Here is a 23693-nt window from a genome sequence, read left to right as displayed (position 1 = left end):
ATTGGGTGCAGATTTCTTTTCTGATTATGTTCCACTTGAGCCCCCGGGAAAAGGAGCCCTTCTGAGCCTGCCCCATCAGATCCCAGGGGAGCTGGAACTGGGAGAGCCAGAGACAAGATGATGCAGAAATCAGCAGGAAGGCTGGGGTACAGCCTGCCACAGAGACCCTAGCAGCCCCCTGGGATTGGACCTGGGTCCCAAGCACCAGTGGCTGGACCAGCGCCCCTGACTGAGCACATTGCCTTCTCCTCTCCACCAGGTCCCCATTACTGGGGCTAGTTGGAAAAAAACCAAGCAAGAGCCCCTTGAGAGCCTCCCTGAAATTAGAAGGATAGGTGGCTCAGGTGTGCTGGCCCCAGGTCATCCTGCTGTGTTCTGGCCTGGAATTGCTCCAGGCCTCTCCCCAGTCCCTTAGAGCTCTGCTCTGGGGGTGGGAGGACAGCCTTTGCATTTCCTTCTTCCCACTGGCTCTGGAGGGTGGCTTGTGAAGTTTCCCTTTCTGGTCAGCCAAGTTTTATGGTTTTCAGAAAACAGGTTAACAATTAAACTAATTAACCTCGGGGCCTGCTGGCCCTCCTTGTTCCTATAAAGCCAGGCTAAATGGCTTCTTCCCCCAGCTTCTGCTCCCATTATAAGCCTGGGCAACATTAGAGCATTAACCAGCCAGGAACAGGCTGGGGCCCGGTCCCCAGGTCTCTCCCACTTCCCCTGTACCACACTGTGGATGAGCATAGGAAGCCACCAGTGAAGCTGGGCTTGAGAGAGGCCTGAGGCAGCCAGGGCTCAGCATCCCCTTTGGTTTCTGCAGATCTCAGGCAGGGGCCATAAACTAAGCAAGATGAGGCGGTTCCTAAGACCGGGGCACGACCCTGCGAGGGAGAGGCTCAAGCGGGACCTTTTCCAGTTTAACAAGGTAAGTAAAGGGAAGCAGGAGACCTCGGTTCCTCCCAGGGCTGGGGCTGGGGCTGGGGCTGGGGCTGGGGCTGGGGTTGGGGTCAGGTTTCCTTCACCTGGTTGAAGGTGCTTACTGGGTACTGCCCAGAGGGCCCCCTTGGAAATCTGACTTTGGAAACAGTGTGGTTACAGGGCATTCCTGGGCAAAGGCAGTGGGATGCCGGGAGATGGGATTCCTTGTCCTGGTCTCTTGCTGGCTGTGTGACCTCTGTGTCACTCCATCAAGCCTGAGTTTTCCCTCCTGTGAAATGGGCATAAAACAGTCTGCCCTATCTACCTTGTCACAGGGCTGCCAAGGAAGCTTAGGAACAGAAAAAGATGAAAGGCTATTGACCCAACTGTGCAAAGTATAATAATGTTCCTGGGATAACCAGGGCCCTTGGGGCCCAGGAAGCACAGGCCATGGCTGTCCCCTTCATCCTCAAGTTGCCCCCAAAGAAAAACACAGCTTTTCCTGAAGGCTGACCACCTGATTCCTTCTAGTGGGCTCCAGGTCTGTGTGAGAGAGAAGGGATGGTGAAGAGAATGAGCCAGAGTTGGCTTTTGGATACCCCAGTTTTGCTCCTAAAGCCCTGGAAGTTTCACAAGGCTTGTTCACGGGTGCTGAGAAGACCAGCTGGGGCCTGTAAACAAACAGGAGGCTCTCCGCGTGGCTTAGCTCCTCTCCAGTGCCACCTAGCAATCTGGAGCTGTTTGGGGGTAATTAGCCTTCTGCTCTCTGCTTTGATCTCTGCCCCCAGTGGCCTGCAGGGAGTACACCATGATGCTCTCCCTCAGGGTGGCTGACCCTCCAGGACATGCCCATAGGTGGAATTCTGGCTTTTTTTTTTTTTTTTTTAATGGTGCTAGAGTTAGAATCCTTAGCCTCAAAATGCAGGACTTTGGCATACTAAGCAAGTGCTCTTCCACTGAGTCACTTCCCCAGCTGGATCTGACTTGTTTTAGGGGCTTCAGTTTGGGGTTTTCTTTCTCAGAAAAGGAAACAGTGGATATTGGACTGGATAGTTGGGAAAAGGCACCTCTCCTTGTGGAAAATGAGGAATTCTCTTTAGTTGGCTTTTTGTGGGTCTGAGAATGTGGAAGAGGCTCATCCGCTTCAAAGCCAGCTTTGCCTACAAGCTGCAAGACAATGTGCCCGTCACCCACACCACACCACAGGCTCTTTGGGGACTTTATGTGTAACCAGATAACTTCAGTTACCTAGGCTAAGTGGCCCAGGAGTGTTAGCTACTGGGGGCTTTGGGTGACGATTTCCCTCCAGATCCTGCTGTATAGGGAGAGTGGGTCAGGAAGCCCAGCATGCCTTGCCATTTTCCCCTGGTTTTCTTGACTGCAGGGGAAGGGGTCACCAAGGAGCTGTGCCAAGGCTATTTTCCTCTGGAATCAGAGCTTTTCCAAGTGAATGCTCCTCTCTGTGGCTTGCTTTGGGTCATAGAAAATGAGGGTGCAGGTTCTGGGAATAGGGGAATCTCATGATACTTGGGGCCTGCCATCCTTACTCCTGAGAGAGCCAGGTTGGGTGCCAGATATGGGTCTCAAAACCTCAGCGTCTACCAGAGCACCTGGTTGACCCCATGTGCTTCTGTCCCCCTTAATGATGCTAGGATCTCTCACTTGGAAAAGATGGCCAATTCTAACAGAAACCTGACAGACAGGCTAAGCAAAAGGATTAACCCCCACTCCAAGTTCCTCTGTGCAGTGGATGAGGCCAGGGTGAGGTTGGAGTGGAGGATATTTCCCTTCATAATTCCTACTCCCCACTGGTCGTCCCCAAACTTAAGAACCCCACCTCCAGATGTGACATGGGGTAAGTGAGGCTTCTAGAATTCTTCCTGCCTTCTCTGCCTCCTCCTTCCATTCACATGCAGGAAATGTGCATTGAGCACCTACTAGGTATACTCCCTAAGTCTGGGGACTAGCTGTCTCAGGTGATGGTGCCTTTGCCCTTCAGGAATTAGGAAGGGCAGTGGACTGATGGCCTGGAATTCCATGTCTTCTAGTGAGAAGGAAGGGGAGAATCTGAGAGGGCTGGTGAGAGAATAGGGAGTCATAAATAAGTCTCATTCAGGCTCTGGGAGCCAGAAGGGTAGCACTAGAAGGTGAGGCCACTTCCTGGAGGACCTGGGACCTGGCGTGGTCCTACCCATGGCAGGCCCTCCCTAGCCCCAGGCTTCCCCAGGGCCTGTGGAACAGAAGGGAGGCCAGAACCTGGAGTCTGGGCCTGGATGATGATGTTGTAGTAGAGGGACACAATATCTCTATTTATGTGGTGCTGAGTTTAGAACTCAGTTTCTCACACATGCAAGGCAAGTAATCTACCACTGAGCTACAACCCCCAGTCCTGGGCCTGGATTTTGAGCAGGGAAGTGAGCAATCCTGTCGATAATTTAGAAAAGCTGACACTGGGGACATTTTCACTTATTGAGTGAAACAGGTAAACTCAGCAGCTGGGAGACATCCCAGGGACAATCCAGAGGAAGCAGGTTGAAAGGCAAGGAAAAAGCAAGGCTTTTCAACCCTGCACTGACAACAGCTGGCAGAGACTGGGGCTACCGGCTATGTCCAGCACCTCAGTGTCTGCAGTGATCCACTGGGTCCTTACACCAACTCTGTGGGCTGGCTTCTAGGATCATCACTGCTGAAGGGCTGTTCCAAGCATTGTAGGATGTCTAGCATGATCCTGGATCCTACCCACCAGATGCCATTTGTGCCACCCCCAGGTGTGACAGCCCCCAGTGTTTCCAGATATTGTCTCGTATGGAATGCAGTTGCTCCTGGTTGGGAGCGGCTGGGACAGGGCACTCTTCAGGACATAAGATCCATTGGCCTGGTGACAGAGGCAGTGTGGAGGGAGGAGGCAGAGCACAGGGCAGGGAGGCGGGTCAGGATGGCTGTGGTGTCTGTGCTGGGAGTAGTGGTGCCAGGTGCTTGGGAGAGGGAGCCCAGGGGCAAGTCTGAAGGAAAGTGATACGTGTTGATGGTTTGGATCTGGTCAGAATAGAAACAATGAACTCTATTCACAGAGCCGGTGGTTAGTGTTATCCTTGGTACCTGGCTGCCTGGTTCCCCCACTGCATGACCTTGGGCAGGTCACACACCTCTAGACCAGAGATGATCCTAGAAGCCAGTCCACATAGTTGGTGTGAGGACTCAGTGGATCCCTGCAGACACTGAAGTGCTGGACATGACTGGTGACTCCAGCCTCCACCAGCCAGGCTCTGTGGGTGTCATTGGCTTGAGGTTGGATTTGGGGAGCCTGAGGACCTCAGCTGAGGGAGGGTCCAGCATTCGGTACAGAGCTGGACCTTGAGTAGCATGTGGGCCGCTGGTGTAGGTTAGTTGCAGGCGAGAGTCAGCCTCGTGGAGAATGTCTGTGCCTGGGGATTCTGCCCACCTCTTCTGAGGGCAGCATCCTGAAGACCATTCTGCAAGGGACTGTGTGGTGGGGATGACGGTGGCACCATCTCAGGCTTATCCCCAAACAGATTGCAGATACCAGCTTCTAATCCAGTTCTGGGCTTTTCCTTCTAGCACATTCTGGCCAAACTCCTTTCTGCCCATTACCTGCAAGATACCTCAGAGCAGGAACATTGCCCTAGGAGTCCTGAGAGCTGCATATACCTGGGCAGTAGTTGTGACTGTGACCAGAGTCTCTGAACTTTGCTAGAGACTGGCTGCCAGAGGGACAGCTCCAGTTCAGCAAGAGCTGTGTGCCAGGCATCAGGGGACTGGGTATGTGATGAGGGGAGGGGACTTAGAGCCAGATGACTTGGATCTCAGACCCAGTTCTGCTGCCTTTTATTTTGTGGTCATGAACATATTACTGAGCCTCTCTGCTCCTCCATTTCTTCATCTGTAAAGTGAGCACCATGACGGCTCCTATGTCCAGGCTGGTGTGCTGAGTTTAATTGCTTAAAACAGTGCCCGGCACACTGTTAAGACCATAGCAAGATTTGCCTTGTCATTGATCTCATCCTCATGATGACTCAGAGATGGATGCTGTCCCCACTCCACAGGTGAAGAAACAGGTCTCCAGGGCTTGCAGAGCCTGAGCATATTCCAGCAGATACTGGCTAAGGATGAGGACGTTTCTGTCCAGGCTGTGTGGCCTTAGGTTGGTTATTTCACCTCTCTGAACTTCGGTTTTAACTTATAAAATAGTCATTTACCATGTGTGTTAGGTCTTCACGACGCATGAGGAGATAAATCAGTCGACTGACAGGGCCATTGAGGACCTAATGAGGGAGCACTTCCTCAGTGGGAAGGAAGTGACTCAGGAGGGGAAGGGAACTTGTTTGGCAAAGTAAAACCCTTTCCTTGAATACAGCTTGGACTTGCTCACCTCCCTGGTGAAACCTGAGCACATTTGAGCCAGCCACGCCCATGAGGGTGAGCCTGCAGAGGTGGCTGCCCAGGACCTTCCTGCCCAGAGCCTGAACACACAGTATATTCCTGACCAATTGCCCCTGCCCAGGGCCAGATTGTTTTGTCTTGGCTTTCCAAAGGCTGGACCACTGGTGTCAGGTGACAGCCACACAGGGAGGGCCAGGTAGCTTGCCAACTGCAAGGAATCTGAGCTGGACCACACCCAGTATCGAGAGAGCCACCTAGCCAGCCTGGTGGGTGTGCCCTGTGGCCCTGCACAGCCTCCTGGGGCTCTGGTCCCTGACATTTCTCCCCCCACCCTGTCCCCACCCCATCCCCACCCCTGACAACTATCAGGACTCCTCAGGTCCTTGCTCCTGGATGGGGCCCCTCCCTGGCTGAGGGCAGGATCAAGGGTCCCCACTGTCTCTGACAAACAACTTTTGTGAACTTTTTTCCCTTCTGGGGACCTGGACCTGGATCCTGGAGCTGGGGAGACAGATGGCCTTTCTCTCCCACACCCACTAAGGTTGCAGTTTGGCGCCTCCTGCGCCTCCTTGCTCTCCTTTCCCCACTCCCTGTCACAATGGCTCATTGTTCTCTTCTCCCTTGGTAGAGGTCACCTGAGCCAGGTAGCAGCGTGGGGGCTCGGGTGGAGGGATGGGGAGGATGTTCCCAAGGCTGCTGAGCTTTGGGCAGCCTCCCTGGATTCTCAGCTGGAGTTAACGGGGGTCCTGGGTCAGGAGGGCTGGTCTGGGAATTCAGTGCCCACCTGCCAGGAGCTGTGCCTGCTGCCCCAGGCTGAGCCCCTGCCCCTCTTGACTACATGGATGCTCAGGGCTGTCCGTCTTCCTTGGAGGGAGGCCATCTGCATACTCCCTCTTCCAGGGCCCTAAACAAGGCTGGGTATTTGCTATCCACATGGACCTTGTACTCCAGTGATGGTGGAGAGGCTTAAAAGGGTGTTAGGGGTTGGGGGAGGGAGGACAAAAGTATGGGCAGGGTACACTGGTTTGGGACAGATGGGGCGGGGATGGGGTGCCTGACAGAACTTGGTTCCTTCCCTTACCTGGTTTCCCTGTCCCTTTGATTGACTGATAGATTGGCCACTGGCAATCTTCAAATCCAGATCTCTCCTTCCCTGTCCCAAAAAGTCTTCTCATACCTTCCAGCCTAGCCCAGGTCCCTGTACTGAAAACTGCTTCATTTAGAGATTTGTGTGGGATTTTGTGCGTGTAGTGCTGGGATTGAACCCAGGGCCTTGTGCATGCAAGGCAAGCACTGTACCAACTGAGCTATAGCCCCAGCCTAGCCCTTTTTATTTGGAGACAGGGTTTTACTAAATATTGATGCTGACCTCATGCTTGGGGTTGTCCTGTTTCAGCCTCCTAAATTGCTGGAACTACAGCTGCTTTATGGGTCGATTTGCATGCCCTGAGCTGAGGGGTTCCCAGAGAGCCACACTGCTTACATTCAAACCCGCTCTCTTGGGCTCACTCCCATTCTTTTGCTCTTGAAGGAGCCTCATCCTCCCTCTGTTGTCTGTGTAAGGTGTCCCAGGAGATGCAGCAGGGATGCCGCAGAAGAAGCTGGGCTTTGGAGGCAAAGCCTGTGCACTGTGACTGAGCAGAGCCTTCCAGGCTCCTAGGTGGCTTTCCTGAGGGTCTTGTGTTCCACCAAGGACAGCCCTGCTCAGGATAGTCAGGGTATCATCCCGTTGATGGGAGAGAGCTGAGACCCAAGAGCAGAATGGCTTACTAAGTGAAGAGGCAGGAGGGGAGTGGAAGCCTAGTGGGTCTGACTTACTGCCTGTTCTGAATGGCCCTTTGCAAGAGAAAGAGGGGATGGGAAGGAGCAGTGACCACAGTGTCCCCATGACACTGAAGGAATTGAGGAATGTGTGTTCATGATAGAAGAATGGGCCCAACTTCATTGTCTTCTTGTGAGTTGGAGAAGAGAAACTGACCTGCAGGAGGGCCTCAAGTGAGATGTTCGGGGAAGTGCCAGTGAATTGATGGGATCTGTGACCTGGGAGCCTGACAATAAGCTCCAGATCCAGACCTCATAATCCCAGCTACTGGGGAGGCTGAGACAGGAAGATCACAAGTTTGAGGTTAGCCTTTGCAATTTAGTGAGACCCTGTCTCAAAATAAATTTGGGGCTGGGGATTGTTGCTCAGTAGAGCACTTGCCCAGCATGCGCAAGCTCCTGGGGTGATCCCCAGCACCAAGAAAAAAAAAAAAAAAAGCTGCAGAACTGTTTTTCTTTGGCTTTAGTTTCCTCCTGATGCCCTGAAGCAGAGTTGTCCCAGGATTGGTGCAATAGGACTGTAATATGAGCCTTGTAATTAAAAATTTTCTAGAAGCTGTATTATAAAATCTTATAAACATTTGAAATTAATTTTATAATATAGTCTCTTGAATCCAGTATATCCAAAATAGTGTTCTTTTGACAGGAAGGCAGTATAAATTAATGAGATTTTTTTTTTTTTTGTAGTGGGACACAATACCTTTATTTATTTGTTTTTTTATGTGGTGCTGAGGGTCAAACCCAGGGCCTCGCACGTGCTAGGCGAGCACTCTACTGCTGAGTAGAGCCCCATGAGATTTTTTTTCCTGTATTTTTTTTAATACTAAGTTTTTGAGATCTGGGTGTATTTCATACTTTATAGCCCATCTGAATTCAGTCATAAATTTTCCTTGAAAATGCTAGATTCTATTTGGGATTCGGAAGATTTACAATTGAAAAGGAGACTGGAAACTTTCTCCTGACCCCAGCCCCTTTTCTATTTGGGCTGGGGTTACAGAAGACCACTCATCTAGCCAGTTCAAGGTGGGCTCAATTCTCAGCACCACATAAAAATAAATAAATAAATAAAGGTATTGTGTCCAACTACAACTAAAATAATATTTAAAAAAAATACTCAAAGAGTTTTTCAATAACTGAATTGAACATCCATTCTTATATTTAAATTGATTGAAATACAGGAAAGTTTAAAAGACAACTTCTTGGGGGCACTAGCTGCGTTGCAAGAGCTCTGTAACTCCTCTGGCTCCTGGCTGCTGCTCTGGCAGCCAAGGGTGGGGGGCCTGCTACTGTCCACCAAGCTCTGGAGGGTATTTCCCCCAGAGTCTTCCAGATTCCAAATTCCACAGGCTTTACCCTGAACTGCTGCTGGCTGTGATGGGAAACATGGCGCCTTCTCAGGAACCTACTCCTATCTCTGGCAGCTAGCTTCCTGAGGCCCCTGCAACCTGTGGCTGCCTGAGGCCTGGCAGGGCCCCCAGGGGAACTTGTCCCACACAGCCTATCTGTTCCCTGCCCTCCTTTTCAGAGAAATGTTTACATTCCAAATACTCAGCTATCCACCCAGGGCTTTTCCAGGGCCTGCATTTTTTACATAACTGAACTGGGACCTAGGCTGGCTTAGAGGCTCCTGCAGGGTCCTTTATGCCCTCCTGGCTGTCCCATCCAGGTATATCCATTTGCTGTACAGACTCTTCCCCCTCCTCAGGGCCCCTTCTCAGTTGGTACAGTGCTTGCTTCACATGCACAAGCCCTGGGTTCAATTCCCAGCACCACAAAGAAAAACGGGGGTTGGGGTGGGGGCTTCTAGCTCCAGAAATCCCAGCAGGTCTTGGGGCTTTCCTTCAGGCCTGACCCTGGCCTGGGCCTCCTCTAGTGAACCACAGTACTGGACTGTCCTGACCTGTACTGGCAGAGGCAGGCAGCCTTTGAGTGCCAAGCTGTTAGGCCTGATGCTCAGGGGCCTGACAGAGCTGCTCAGGATGGCTGGGGAGGCCCTCTTGTTGCTGCAGCTTTTTGGGCTTGGCAATTTCCTTGGGTAAAAGCAGTCTGCAAACCCACTGGTTGGCATGGCTGTGCTCTACTCCAATCCCTTAGCAGTGTCTGTGTCCCCTGAGGGTTGGGAGTAGCTGATTAAGAAGCAGCACCAAGAACCTTTCCCCAGGCGGTTTGTCCATCTGAAGCCTGAAGTTCACCTTCAAACCTTTTCAACCTGCCATTTTACCTGGGCAGCTGCCTCCCGAAATGCCGAGGGTTGCAGACAGAACCATGGTCAGTGCAGTTGGCAATTGCAGAAGCTCTAGAAACAGACTAGCTGTACCAGAAGCTCAGGTAGTGAGGCAGCTCCACCTTGAGAGTATTCTCCAGCTGTTGAAAAGTCACTTTCCAGCATTTACCAACCAGGTGATAAAGCTACACATGCCTGGGTGTATCTGTGGTGTGATTGGGATCATGCCTCTGCATTATTAAACTGCACGGGGGGCTGGGGATGTGGCTCAAGCGGTAGCGCGCTCGCCTGGCGTGCGTGCGGCCCGGGTTCGATCCTCACCACCACATACAAACAAAGATGTTGTGTCTGCCGAAAACTAAAAAATAAAAATATTTTAAAAAAAATTAAAAAAAAAAAAAAAACTACACAGGTTTGGGGCTGGGTGGTGGCTCAGCAGTAGAGTGCTTGCCTCCCACGTGAGAGGCCCTGGGCCCGACTCAACACCACATAAATAAATAAAATAGAGGTATTGTGTTCAATTATAATTAAAAAATAAATATTAAAAAAATAAAAATAAAAAAATAAATTACATAGGCTGAGGTGTGGCTCAGTGGTAGCACATGCAAGGCCCAGGGTTCTTCCCCAATACTGCCAAAAAAAAAAAAAGGCCGAGGGAAAAACAGAATAAAACCTCATTAAAAATAAGGTAGGCTAGGTGCAGTGGTGCATGCCTGTAATCTCAGCAAGTTGGGAAGCTGAGGCAGGAGGATCCCAAGTTCAAAGCCAGCCTCAGCAACTTAACAAGGCCCTGTCTCAAAACAAAAGGGCTGAGGATGTGGCTCAGTGGTTCAGTACCCCAGTTCAATTCCTAGTACCACAAAACAATTAAGTAAATGTACACACGTGTAGTCACAAGCACAGAAAAGACTCAAAGGATATACTTCCCAAGTTAGCGAGGACTACTTCTGATTGTGGGATCAAAGGATAATTCTTGTTTTTTTAATACATTCCAACATTTCTACAGTGTATGTTACTTCTGTAATAAGAAATGAACAAAAGCATGTACCAGCAACCATGCTCCAGAAATTGCCTCTCTGGAAAGGTAGTTGAGAAGAACTGTTGACAACGAGGGCCCTTGATTTGAGGCAGCAAGCTGGAGGCAGAGGGGGCCTTGAACAGTCCAGACTCGGGCAGGGACGCCAGGAGGCTCTCAGGGTATGGGGTGGACCTGGAGCTGTAGCACCACTAGACTTCTTTCTTGAGGGACCCATGTCTCCATGGTGCCACTCCCCACCCTACTGCAGAGGGTGGGGTAGTCCTGTCAACAACCAGGGTGCACAGGTGGAGTTGGGGGTCTTATGGAGTGTTAGGTGGCCAGCATGGTGCCAGGAATAATAGCATGCAGTAATGGTGAGGGTCAGAAATGGGCTGCAGAGGTGGGGCGTGGATGGGAGGGGTGTGAAAGGGTGCAGGGCTCTCCTTCCTGTTGGGCCGACTCTGGGCTGTGGCTCCACCTATCTATCACTAGCCCCAGCCATGGCAAGACAGAGGGGACACAAGGACACTGAACATGTTTGGTCTTCGTGCCTCTTATTGCAGACAGTGGAGCATGGCTTCCCACACCAGCCCAGTGCCCTTGGCTACAGCCCTTCCCTGCGCATACTGGCCATCGGCACCCGCTCCGGAGCCGTCAAGCTGTATCCTTTCCAGTGCCCAGCTCCCACCAGCAAGTGGGGGGAGTGATATTTGAGATTTTTCTTCTCTCTCCTAACCCATGGGCTATTGGTATAAGAGCAAGATGTTCCTGATCTGATTTTGAATGTGATTTTCCGGGGGGATAGGGTATAGTTGTTGGAGGGATGAGAGGACTGGGCATGGTGAGCTGTTGTGTGTCCTTCTAGGATTGAAACTGGGGAGGGATGGGTTTGTTTAGTCTCCTCTTGTTCCTTGGTTCCCTTTCTCACCCATAGTTGGAGATTTCAAGAATGGAGCCCTACTGGGTGAGTGAGCCTCTGTGCAACCAGGCACCACGCTGGGAGGAGAGAAGCCTGGCCCCAGTGTCCTTCCTTCTGCCTTGACAGGGCGTGGGGTCTCAGAGGCCTGCTTTGCAAGGGCTATGTTGAAGGCTAGGGCCCCAGAGAGCAGGGCCTGACACCTGACCAGAGCCTGGTGGGTGTCTGCCTTCCTAGTACCTGACCCAGGCTACAATGGTGGGGTTTTTTGAGGGGGTCTCTCCAAAAGCATAACCCTTTCAAGGAGTCCTGGCCTTTCTTCCCCTGCTTTCCTCTATGCTACCTGCTCCCCTACCAAAAAAAATTACAGGTGACTCTTCTAGTCCCATGTTCGGCTTGGTAGTTGCCCTGAGTGCAGTGAGTGGGGGTAGTTGCCCTGAGTGCAGTGGCGCCTATGTTTTCTCGCAGGTGCTACCAGGTGTTGGCTGAAGGGCCTGTTGTAGGGGGGGCAGCCTAAGAGTTACCAAGGAAAAAGGTGACCTCCTGGAAGTGGTTTTGTTTGTTTACCTTTTTCCTTGGTAAAAAGCAGAAGTCACAGGGAGGGAAAGCCCTCAGTGGGGGGCAGCATCTCTTCTGGAAGGCATAATGGATCCTGCTTGGCAGGGACATCCTCCACTGGCTGAGGCTGGTTGTCATCCAGTGGGGTGGTTTTTTACCCAAAGCCTCAGCTTTGGTTAACTGGGGGCTCTGATTATTTTGGAGGCAAGTCCACAAGTTTCGGGAGGAAAGATTGCCCCTGAGACTTTTCCTCAGCAGGCATGGCCTAGGCCATGCATCTGGGGCCCCCATCGATATCTGACCTGCATTTCTGGATGAGCTAGGATGGGGCCTAGGGCAGTTGGGAGATGGGGACTGCCTTGAGTATCTCAGCTGGCACCTCATGTAGGTAGGCCTTTGCTCCTCTGTCAGAGCATTGGGGTAGCTGGAGGGTGCACAGTCCCCAGGTGGCCTGGGCTGGCGTACACACAGCACAGGGGCACAGGTGCTGCGATTCCAGCCTTCTCCACAGTTAATCATTGCCAGGCCACAGCCATATATCCTGGTTACCAGTCCTGGTGCCAAGACGCAGGCCAAAGCTGCTGGGGGTGGGCCTGCAGTGGCGCCTATGTTTTCTCGCAGGTGCTACCAGGTGTTGGCTGAAGGGCCTGTTGTAGGGGGGGCAGCCTAAGAGTTACCAAGATGGGCTCCATCTTTCTACAGAGTTGCCCCACACACACCTGGCTGGGAAAACTCTTCTTCAGAGGTCAGGTCACTGGCTGAGGTTCCTAGACCAGGACCACTGCTGCCTGCCCTCACCCCAGGTGCCTGCACTTGGGAACTGATGTCTGGAGGGAGGGGGAACCCTTCTCTCCATTTGTACTCCTTGCCTCCTGGGCCAGAGAGCCTGCAGCTCCAGGCTAGCAAGGGCTGGTCCAGCTTTCAAAGGTTTTCCTGAGCCTTCTCCTAGCTACGGTGCCCCAGGGGTGGAGTTCATGGGGCTGCACCGGGAGAACAATGCTGTGATGCAGATCCACTTCCTGCCTGGCCAGGTAAGGGCTGACTCGGGAAGGGGAGGGCTGAGGGCCTTCTCCCTGCCCTTATACCCTTACATCTTCCTGAAAGAGTGGTGTGTGGAGGGAGGCATGGATCGGAGAAACATGCTGGGAAAACATGAGACCACCTCCCTTTTCTTAGCTGGAGGCTTTCAGGCCACTCTGAGAGTAGCTGGGGGGTTTTGGTCCTGGGCTTTTTTGAAACAACTGGCCCAGCTGGGTAGGATGTCACACACCTGTAATCCCAGCAACTCAGGAGGCTGAGGCAGGAGGATCGCAAGTTCAAAGCTTCAGCAACTTTGTGAGACTCTGACTCAAGGGAATGGGGGCGACTGGGCATGATGGTGCTATAATCCTAGCAGCTTGGGAGGCTGAGGCAGAAGGATCACGAGTTCAAAAACAGCCTCAGCAAAAGCAAGGCACTGAGCAACTCTGTGAGACCCTGTTTCTAAACAAAACAAAATAGGGCTGGGGGTGTGGCTCAGTGGTCAAGTGCCCCTGAGTTCAATCCCCAGTACCCCCCGCAAAAAAAGGAATGGGAAGTGTTGCTGGGGATGTGGCTCCGTGGTTAAACAGCCCTGGGTTCATTCCTGACCCCACATGCATTCCCTTCCCAGTGTCAGCTGGTCACCCTGCTAGATGACAACAGCCTGCACCTGTGGAGCCTGAAGGTCAAAGGTGGTGTGTCAGAGCTTCAGGAGGATGAGAGCTTCACCTTGCGTGGCCCCCCAGGGTATGGAGGATGGCCCCTTCCCCTCCTTGCCCAGCCTACTCCTCACACCCATCTCTAAGGCAGACTTGTCCTTTGAGGGCTCTGGTATCTGCATGCCAGTGCCGGGCTGCTGCATACCCATGCTCAGGTCCTCCAGTGCAGTGGGTGGGTTTGCAGCCTCCACCTACACCCTTGCCTTGTCATGCAGGAGGGTCCCAGCCCAAGCTCTCTACCCATCTGTTTCCCACCTTGGCAGAAAGTAACTATTATGGTTTTCCTGGTTGAGATGCTCTGAACCATTAAAGACCATGAGGGGCCTATCTTCCATGGGCTGTTAAGGACCCTATCCTCTGGGTCCCTCCTGCCTCCGCAGCAGCCAACTCACGGGCAGCTGTCCACATTGGCAGGGCTGCTCCCAGTGCCACACAGATCACTGTCATCCTGCCTCATTCCTCCCGAGAGCTGCTCTACCTGGGCACCGAGAGTGGCAACGTGTTTGTGGTGCAGCTGCCAGGCTTCCGCGCCCTGGAGGACCAGACCATCAGCTCAGAGGCTGTGCTGCAGCGGTAAGCCACTGGACATGGCCTTATCCCTTTGGTCCCCAGATATGTCTCAAGAGTTTATTTCCTCCTGGAAAGTCTTTGGGGACAGGAAGGGAAACCCTCAACTCTCTACCTATCCCTCAAATTGAGAATCTCTCACCCCTTATGTCAGCATCGTAGCCCTAACAGGGATCTTGGAAGTAACATGTCACCTAATTTTTTTTTTTAAATTAATTTTTATTGTTGGTTGTTCAAAACATTACATAGTTCTTGATATATCATATTTCACACTTTGATTCAAGTGGGATATGAACTCCCATTTTTACCCCGTATACAGATTGCAGAATCACATCAGTTGCACAACCATTGATTTACATATTGCCATTCTGGTGTCTGTTGTATTCTGCTGCCTTTCCTATCCTCTACTATCCCCCCTCCCCCCTCCCCTCCCCTCTTCTCTCTCTGCCCCCTCTACTGTAATTCATTTCTCCCCCTTATATTTTTCCCCCTTTCCCCTCACTTCCTCTTGTATGTAATTTTGTATACCCCTGAGGGTCTCCTTCCATTTACATGCAATTTCCCTTCTCTCTCCCTTTCCCTCCCACCTCTCATCCCTGTTTAATGTTAATCTTCTTCTCATGCTCTTCGTCCCTACTCTGCTCTTAGTTACTCTCCTTATATCAAAGAAGACATTTGGCATTTGTTTTTAAGGGATTGGCTAGCTTCACTTAGCATAATCTGCTCTAATGCCATCCATTTCCCTCCAAATTCTATGATTTTGTCATTTTTTAATGGAGAGTAATACTCCATTGTGTATAAATGCCACATTTTTTTTATCCATTCGTCTGTTGAAGGGCATCTAGGTTGGTTCCACAGTCTTGCTATTGTGAATTGTGCTGCTATGAACATGGATGTAGCAGTGTCCCTATAGTGTGCTCTTTTTAGGTCTTTAGGGAATAGACCGAGAAGGGGAATAGCTGGATCAAATGGTGGTTCCATTCCCAGCTTTCCAAGAAATCTCCATACTGCTTTCCAAATTGGCCACACCAATTTGCAGTCCCACCAGCAATGTACAAGAGTACCCTTTTCCCCACATCCTTGCCAGCATTTGTTGTTATTTGACTTCCTAATGGCTGCCAATCTTACTGGAGTGAGATGGTATCTTAGGGTGGTTTTGATTTGCATTTCTCTGAACATGTCACCTAATTTAAAGGTGAGGAAAGTGAGGCCCAAAATGCTGGTGTGAAGTTACCAACTCAGTCCAGTGTCCTTTCCCTGAGATTGTATGTCTCAAAATCTGGGGGCTGTGCAGTAGGGTAGCTGGGACCCAAACCCTGCTCCACTGGGCCAGCTCCTGCTGTGCCTTATGTTTGGGGCACGTGCTGAGCTTCCACTGGTGCAGGTTCCATGGCTGAAAAGCCTGTAGGTGCTCTGCTGCTCCAGGACTACATGGCAGCAGAGGAAGGCAGGCTCAAAGGGAGACCAGGGAGCCTGCCTGGGCTTGCTGGGGGCTAGGTTGCTAGTGACAGAATGTTCTGCAGTCTCAGGGGACAGGGGCCTTGGTCCTAGAGGGCTCTAGGCCAGGCTTAGAGCACATAGCTGGCAGCCTGGACTCTCCACATCCCTGAGTGACACTGAAGCAGGTTCCATCTGGCCAGGGCAGGGTTGGGAGGATTCCTGCATGGAGCTGGGTCCCTCTGTGTACAAACCCCAGTGCCTTTCTCACTTAGCAGGGTAGGGCTGGGGCAGTGTGCCTGAGATCAGGGTAGAGCAGTTTGCAGGACACCAGGAGGGCACAACTGGGGCCTAGCTTGGGTGCCATCTGTGGGCACCTTGGTGGGAGAACCTGCTCCTCAGCAAGTGACCCTCAGAGCCCAGCCCTGCCCTGTCCCCGCCCCTTAGCTGATCTGAGGGGAGACAAGAAGGGGCCTAATGCAGAGAGGCTGCCTCCAGTCTAAATCCTCCTTTGGCCTTCACTTTGACCACACTTACCTAGGCTTTTAAAGTGGCCAACTCTGGTGACTGTGACTCTGAGCATGTCACTATCCTGAGGGGAAATATGTACAAAAGACACAGGTGGGGCTAGGGCTGGGGCTCTAGGGACTGAAGGCACAGCCTCTTGCATGTGAGGCACAGGCTCTACCAATGAGCTACACATTGGTAGGTAGCTCATGGGGCTGGGTCCCTCTGTGTACAAACTCCAGTGCCTTTCTCACTTAGCAGATAGGATAGCAGATATCCTCAGCACCATAAATAAATAAATAAATAGATAGATAAATGCATTGTGTCCATCTACAACTATTTTTTTTTATATATTTATTTTTTAGCTTTAGGTGGACACAGTATCTTTATTTTATATTTAGTTGGTGCTGAGGATCGAACCCAGTGCCTCACGTGTGCTAGGTGAGCACTCTACCACTTAGCCACAAACCCAGCCCTACAACTAAAAATATTTTTAAAAAAAAGAAAGAAAGAAAAAAGAAAAGACAGAGGTGTGGCAATGACCATTCCAGAACTTCTTTCAGTGGTGAGAGGTGGGGTGGTTGGGCGCTATCTGATTATGCAGCAGCCTTCAGCTCTGTAAAGACATCATTTGCCCTCAGTAAGAAGGCCTTGCGGCCAGGCACATGCCTGTAATCCCAGCGGCTCGGGAGGCTGAGACAAGAGAATCTTGTGAGTTCAAAGCTAGCCTCAGCAATGGCAAGGCACTAAGCAACTCAATAAGACCCTGTCCCTAAATAAAATACAAAATAGGACTGGGAATCTGGCTCAGTGGTCAAGTGCCTCTAAGTTCAATACCCAGTCCCCAAAAAAAGCCTTGAATGGTGTTCAAACACACGAGAGAACAGCCGTGTCTCATTGGATGATGGGGAAAATAGTATGTAAAATTATGTGTATGGGGTTATTCCAGTGTTTAAGTAATAGCATGCCTTAGGTGGCATGAGGTCACATGCCAGTGGGCACGGTGTGGAGCATAGTCACCGGGATGTGCAGCAGCCGCCGTCCAGCCATGCAGCTTCCTTCTGTTGTTCTTCCAGATGCTTCAGTGTGTTTTCTAAGATGGTGTGATTCTTTAAGAAATTTTTTTTTAATAAGTAATTTACCAGGACCAGGTGTAGCTCATTGGTAGAGCCTGTGCCTCACATGCGAGAGTCTGTGCCTTCCGTCCTAGAGCATGTGTACTCGTGTGCGTGCACACACAACACACACAAAGTAATACTTCATGTTGGAATCCACTTCAAAAATCAAAACTTTACAGATAAGTGAAAGTGACCCTTCAGGTCCCACTCCCAGTGCTAATTCTGATTCCACAAAAGCCATTGCTTACAGCATAGGGTATGAGAAAGCTGAGAGGTTTGGTTTGGTTTGATTTGCAGTATAGGGGTGCCTTCAGGGTCCAGGCTTCCATTTGACTTCTTGGTGTTGGGTCTCGGTCTCATGTCTGCTGCCACATGGTTCTCTGTTGGCCTCAGTACCTCCAGAGTCACGTCAGCATTCCAGATCCAGAAGAGGAAGAGAAGTCAGTTCTAGGGCTGGGCCAAGTAATATAAAGTTTTGTTGATCTTTAAAATTTCTTTCTTGGGCTGGGGATGTGGCTCAAGTGGTAGTGCACTCGTCTGACATGCGTGCGACCCGGGTTCAATCCTCAGCACCACATACAAAGATGTTGTGTCCACTGATAACTAAAAAATAAATATTAAAAATTCTCATTCTCTCTCTCTCTCTCTCTCTCTCTCTCTCTCTCTCTCTCTCTCAATAAAATAAAATAAAATAAAAATTTCTTTCTTGTGAAATACCACCTCCTTGTAGAAAGCCCTAAATATGACTGTATGGTTGCATGATTCGTGAGAGTGATCCTCCCCCTCTAGCCAGCTCCTGAGCATCCCCACATGCCCTTCCTCATCACAGCTCCCTCTTTCTTGCTCCATCCCTCCTCCAGGTTGACTTCCAGAAATCACTTCCTTGCCTTTCTTTATGATTATACCACCTGTGTGGCATTTTCTTGGGGTTTTATTTATTTTTTAAATCAGTGTGTCCTGGCCACCTTTCCGTGATGGCACACAGGCTGCCACTGTTGCTATGGGCTGACTGCGCTGCCCTCTCCAGGTTGCCAGAAGAGGCCCGCCACCGGCGAGTGTTTGAGATGGTAGAGGCTCTGCAGGAGCACCCTCGAGACCCCAACCAGGTCCTGATCGGCTACAGCCGAGGCCTTGTTGTCATCTGGGACCTGCAGGGCAGCCATGTACTCTGTCATTTCCTCAGTAACCAGGTAGGTGGTGCCCCGACACAGGTGGATACCTCGTGGCTCTCCCCAGCCCCCACTTGGCAGTGCAGCCGCTGGGCAGCAGGGGGGGAGGATCAGACCTTGCTAACACTGCCCCAGTCCCACCCACTGCTCTCTCTCCCTCTCCCCCTCTAAAGCAACTGGAGAATGTCACTTGGCAGCGGGATGGCCGCCTCATTGTCACTTGCCACTCTGATGGCAGCCATTGCCAGTGGCCTGTGTCCAGTCAGGCCCAGCAACCCGAGCCCCTGCGCAGCTCCATGCCTTACGGTCAGTGCCTCATGGTCTGAGGAGTCCCTTTAGTCTACTGAATTCAGACATGGGGTACCCTGTTCACAGAAGCAAAACCTGGGCCCAGAGAGACTCAGGGCTTGATCCAAAGCCACACAGACTTTGGATGCCCACTGAGGCTGTCTCTAGGAACTGCTCAACGAGACTCCCCAGCCCAGATCCACATGAGGGTTTGGGTGTGAGGTGTCCTTGCACATGAGCAATCTGTGCCGGTGGGAACCGGCATATGCTTGTTCCAGCTGACCACTTTTCTTTTAGGTCCCTTTCCTTGCAAAGCAATTACCAAAATCTTCTGGCTGACCACCAGGCAGGGGTAGGTATGGTGCTCTGTCCTCTCTGTCTCCCAGAGACTCCCTTCAGGGCTAGAGAGGCTTCAGGACTACTTGGGGAGATGGTCCTAGGGAACAACTGCAGGTGTGTCTTGGGTGCTAGGTAGGCAGGGAAGGGCAGGCTCTCCACCCATGCCTCTCAGGTGCTGCAAAATCCATCCGTACACCTTCCTTCCACCCTCCCAGAGAGATGGTCTCAGTAAGCAGGTCACAGACCCTTCTAGTCACAGGCCTGTTTCTTCAGAAAGAACGATGCAGGAAGGCCTGAGGTAGAGGCAGGGACTCAGCTGGAGGCTGCCTATCCTGCCTGACCCTGGGTTCTCCTGGGCTGCTGCAGTGGGCATGAGGTTGGGGTCCAGCCTTACCCACTCCAGTCACCCTGAGACCGGCCTACCTCCCAGCATGGGAACCCACCCCAGGCTCTGCCATGAAGGCTGGCCACTTCTCTGTGCTCTGGAAAACCATACCACAGGCCCAGCTCCAGGCTGCCTGAGTGGTGCGGAGCCCAGCCCAGCCTTCCCCTTATACCCGCAGGTTGCCCTTCACCATCTTCCAGGGCGGCATGCCACGTGCCAGCTACGGAGACCGCCACTGCATCTCAGTGGTCCACAATGGCCAGCAGGTAGCCTTCGACTTCACTTCCCGTGTCATTGACTTCACCGTCTTGGCGGAGGTGGACCCTGCAGCCGGTAGGCAAGCTTCAAGAGAGGGCAGAGGGTGAGGCGTGGGAGGTGCTGGGTAGGCACATAAATAAAGGGGAGGGTCCTACACAGGCATGCCGAAACAGCCACCCTCCTGGATCCTTCTTAGTACTACAAAGTGTCACCAAGGCCAGTGGCATGTCACTCCATTCTCTCCCTCCCTGTGTCCTCCCAACTGGGTTCACAGCCTGGAGCTTCATCCTTACCAGGTCACACCTCCTGCCTGCCCTGAACTTTCTTTGCCCTTCCCAGGCTCTGAGGGACTTAGCCCAGTGAGGACAGATCCGCCTTGTTAGATTTACCGTCCACCAAGCTTAGGAAGAAGGTCCAGGCTGAGACACAGTGAAGCCTGCCTTCTGGGTGGGGCGGGAGGTAGCTGTGTGGGGCCAGCTCTGAGTCAGCCTCATAAATGGGTGACAGGCAAGACCAGCAAGGGCTGATGTCAGCACCTGGGAGGAGGCCTCTAGGAGCTCTCCAGGAGGGTGGGCCTCCTCCACTAGTGAGTGACCCACCCAGCCCTGGTGTCCCCATCACAGAAGAGACCTAAGCCTGCTTTTCCTTTTTTCCTGGCCCCTCCTTCCTCCTCTTACTTGATGCTGAGAGCAGGGCTCCAGAGCTGCCTTCCTCAAACCAGTCAGTGCCATGTGGGGACAGAGCCTGGGATCTACTGGGCTGTGGCCTCTCCCTGCTTACCTTGGCTGACTGGATCCTCTGATCCCCAGCAGAGGATCCTCCCAAGAGAAACTCAACTGAGCTGTACACTGAAAACCGATGGTGTGCTGGGCACAGTGGCACACGCCTGTGACCCTAGCCGCTCTAGAGGCTGAGGCAGCAGGAATCATACAGTCGAGGCTGGCCTGTGACTTAATGAGATTCTATCTCAAGATCAGAAAAAAAAGTCGGGGGTGGCTCAGTACCCCTGGGTTCAATCCCAGCAGTGCAAAACAAGACAAACAAAGCCAGGGCCTTCTAGGGCTGGCCATGCTCCTCTGATTGTCCATCTGTGTCACCAAATCGGATCCAGTGGCCTGGGTTGAGTGCATGATCAGAACTACTCCCCTCAGGGTGTGGGCACCCTGAGTCTCTTGTGCGATTTCTCTGCCATAGGCCTTTGCCGGGCAGACTTTCTTATTTAATAAGCAGGCACCACCCGCCAGGCCCTATCCCAGGAGCAAAGTCCCTGCTCTGGTAGGGCTTACTCAAGTGTGGGGAAATAGGGAAAAAATTGATAATAACATCAGAAGCAAGAAAAAAGCAAAGCCAGGTGAGGGGGCAGGGGCAGGAAGCAGGTGACCCTGCTGATTTCGGCAGGGTGGCCAGCAAGGCCACCCCTGGAATGAACTTAGAGGGCAAGGTAGGCCCCACAGGGACCTGGGATGAGAGACTTGAAGTCAGGAGACCTCTTTGCTTGCTCAAGTGAGATGTGAACAGAGGGAGGAGGTGACTCCAGACGGGGACAGTGCCAGATTGTAAAACTAGAGGCTCGGAAGCCTTTAGGTATATTTTGAGAGGGGTTAGAGCCCCAAGCAAAGGTGCCATAGTCTGGCCTCTGTTCGGAAAGAATCTGTATGGGAACTTCCCATGGGGTGGAGGTGGGAATCAAGGGGGGGGGTGCTGAAGCTCAGGTTGGGACGGAGGCACAGGACATGGCTGGGTTTGGAGTGTTCTAATAGTCAGCCTTGACCTTGGCCCAGACCCGTGAAGGACTGGGTAACAAATGATGTCCCTGCCCCCTCTCCTCAGTCCTGCCGTTGTAGAGCAAGTGCAGCCACGGGCAGTGCATACACAGTGCGTCATCCTACAAAAACAGGCAGTGGACCAGCTCTGGCCCTTGTGCTGTGATTTATCAACCCCTTGTCTAGGTGGAGGTACATGGAGGAAAGATAGGATCAGGATGGGAAGGGGTGTTGTCTCAGGAAGATTGGAGAAGGTACAGGGAGGAACAGGCTTTCTTGAATGGAATTGAGTTTGAGGAGATGTTGACCAGAGACCTGGGAAAGAAGAAAGCTCTGGAGTTACCCATGCAGAGCTCTGAAAAGCCTGGGGCAGGTGAGGCTGTCCAGTAGCGCAGGGGACAACAGATGAAAGCAGCCATGAGGAAACCCGCCCTGGTGCATGCTGAAGATAGTAGGAACTCGGAGATTGGCGGAATCTAGTGAAGGAAGCTGAGCGCTGGTCAGAGAGGAAGGAGACCTGGGTGGGCGGCATGCTTCACCTGCAGAAAGGCAAAAGAGGGCCCCAGCTGGGGGAAGATGGACACCTGGTCACGTGGCAACCAAGAGGAAAGCTCTCTGCTGGGGACAAAATCCTGATTGGAGAGAACTGGAGGGGAGCAAGTGGAGGGAGACAGGATGGGCTCTGCCAGACAGCGACACTGGGATGGGGTGCTAATGCAGGGAAGCCCTCGGAGCAGAAAATGTCCATCTGTGACAGATGTGCAGCCAGATGAGGCTTCCAGAATGTGCAGAAGCACTCAGCCAGGCCGCTGCTCTGAACTGGCAGCAGTTTCTCCAGGTGGATAAAGTGGGAGCCCGGCAAGATCAGCCTGGCCTAGGAAGGGGGGCTCCCGGAAGCCAGTTTTCAGGACGTGTTTATTGAGTGGCAGCTGGGGTCGGGCCTGATAGAGGGTGTTGTGTGCAGTAAGGCAATGCACCATGGGCAGCCAGGGTGCTAAAGGCCTGCTCGCTGGTGTTGCAGGGACACAGCGTCAATGGGCATGATCCAGCCGCAGCTGGTGGCCTGAATAGGGAGAGCAGGAACCAGGGAAGAGGGCTGGGTGGGTTCCGTTCCTGGCAGGGACTCTACCTTTTCAGCCTTGGCTGGAGCCCAGGTTCCAGCCAGGTGTGTCCCTCCCTGTGAGCTTTGGGCCAGTTAGCTCTCCGCAGCGCAGACACAGGCAGGCTGCTTCCCCACACCTGATGCCTCCCTGAGGTGAAAGATTTTGTTCTTGTAGCCAAGAACAAGGGCGCTCTGCACCTGCAGATTCCAGGCTCCGGGGCTATAGCTCTTTCTGCAGGGCCAGGCGGGGGCAAACTGCTTGCTCCTGGGCCCTGACCCTTGGCCTGTACCCCAGCCTTTGATGACCCCTATGCCCTTGTGGTGCTGGCCGAAGAGGAGTTGGTGGTGATCGACCTGCAGACAGCAGGCTGGCCATCTGTCCAGCCACCCTACCTGGCCTCCCTGCACTGCTCCGCCATCACCTGCTCCCACCACGTCTCCAACATCCCTCTGAAGCTGTGGGAACACATTATTGCCGCGGGCAGCCGGCAGAATGCTCAGTTTTCCACCATGGTAGGTCCAGCCCCGGCCCCTGCCCCAGCCCAGCCACACCCAGCCTTGCCCATCTTGGGGCCAAGCAGTCCTGGAGTTCTTGGTCTCTTTCTCCAGGAATGGCCCATCAATGGTGGCACCAGCCTGGCCCCATCCCCACCCCAGAGGGACCTGCTGCTCACAGGGTAAGTGACTCTGATGCTACTTTTCCTCCTCCCAGGGGAGGGGCAAGGTGGGTGAGGGCACCGCCCTGAGGAGTGTGTGCCAGACACTGGGCACCCCAGCCGGCATCACTCTCACGGGGGACAGGTGGGCTCTGCCCACAGGCACGAGGACGGCACTGTACGGTTCTGGGATGCCTCTGGTGTCTGCTTGCGATTGCTATACAAACTCAGCACCGCGCGGGTGTTCCTCACTGAAACGGACCCCGGCGAGAACCTCAATGCTCAGGGCGAAGACGAGTGGCCTCCACTCCGTAAGGTGAGGCCAGGAACCTAGAAGCTGGAGGTGGGGTGGGAAGGATGGGGCTGGCCCTGGCTGCTCACAGGTCTCCTCTCCCTCATCAGGTGGGCTCCTTTGACCCCTACAGTGATGACCCCCGGCTGGGCATCCAGAAGATTTTCCTCTGCAAATACAGTGGCTACCTGGCTGTGGCAGGCACGGCAGGGCAGGTAGCAGGCTGGGC

The 23693-nt window shown here is 52.6% G+C and overlaps 1 protein-coding gene across 3 annotated transcripts in view; it reads left to right on the top strand.

Moving 5' to 3' along the window:
- The window catches only part of Llgl2 (LLGL scribble cell polarity complex component 2), a 39152-nt gene that overhangs the window by 10450 nt on the left and 5009 nt on the right, over positions 1–23693 (top strand). For all 3 annotated transcript variants that reach the window (XM_076869186.2, XM_076869187.2, XM_076869189.2), the window contains exons 2-14: positions 809–913; positions 10934–11031; positions 12794–12875; positions 13496–13611; positions 13998–14156; positions 18240–18402; positions 18555–18687; positions 18967–19021; positions 19572–19726; positions 22812–23029; positions 23126–23193; positions 23335–23488; positions 23575–23679. In XM_076869186.2, coding sequence (XP_076725301.1) covers positions 839–913; positions 10934–11031; positions 12794–12875; positions 13496–13611; positions 13998–14156; positions 18240–18402; positions 18555–18687; positions 18967–19021; positions 19572–19726; positions 22812–23029; positions 23126–23193; positions 23335–23488; positions 23575–23679 — 1581 coding nt within the window. In that variant the 5' untranslated portion in view covers positions 809–838. The remainder of the gene's footprint in view (positions 1–808; positions 914–10933; positions 11032–12793; positions 12876–13495; positions 13612–13997; positions 14157–18239; positions 18403–18554; positions 18688–18966; positions 19022–19571; positions 19727–22811; positions 23030–23125; positions 23194–23334; positions 23489–23574; positions 23680–23693) is intronic.

This window comes from Callospermophilus lateralis, chromosome 11 (genome assembly GCF_048772815.1).
Source record: "Callospermophilus lateralis isolate mCalLat2 chromosome 11, mCalLat2.hap1, whole genome shotgun sequence".
Lineage (NCBI taxonomy): Eukaryota > Metazoa > Chordata > Mammalia > Rodentia > Sciuridae > Callospermophilus > Callospermophilus lateralis.
Note: the sequence above shows the minus strand (reverse complement) of the source record. Positions and strands in the feature narration are given on the sequence as shown.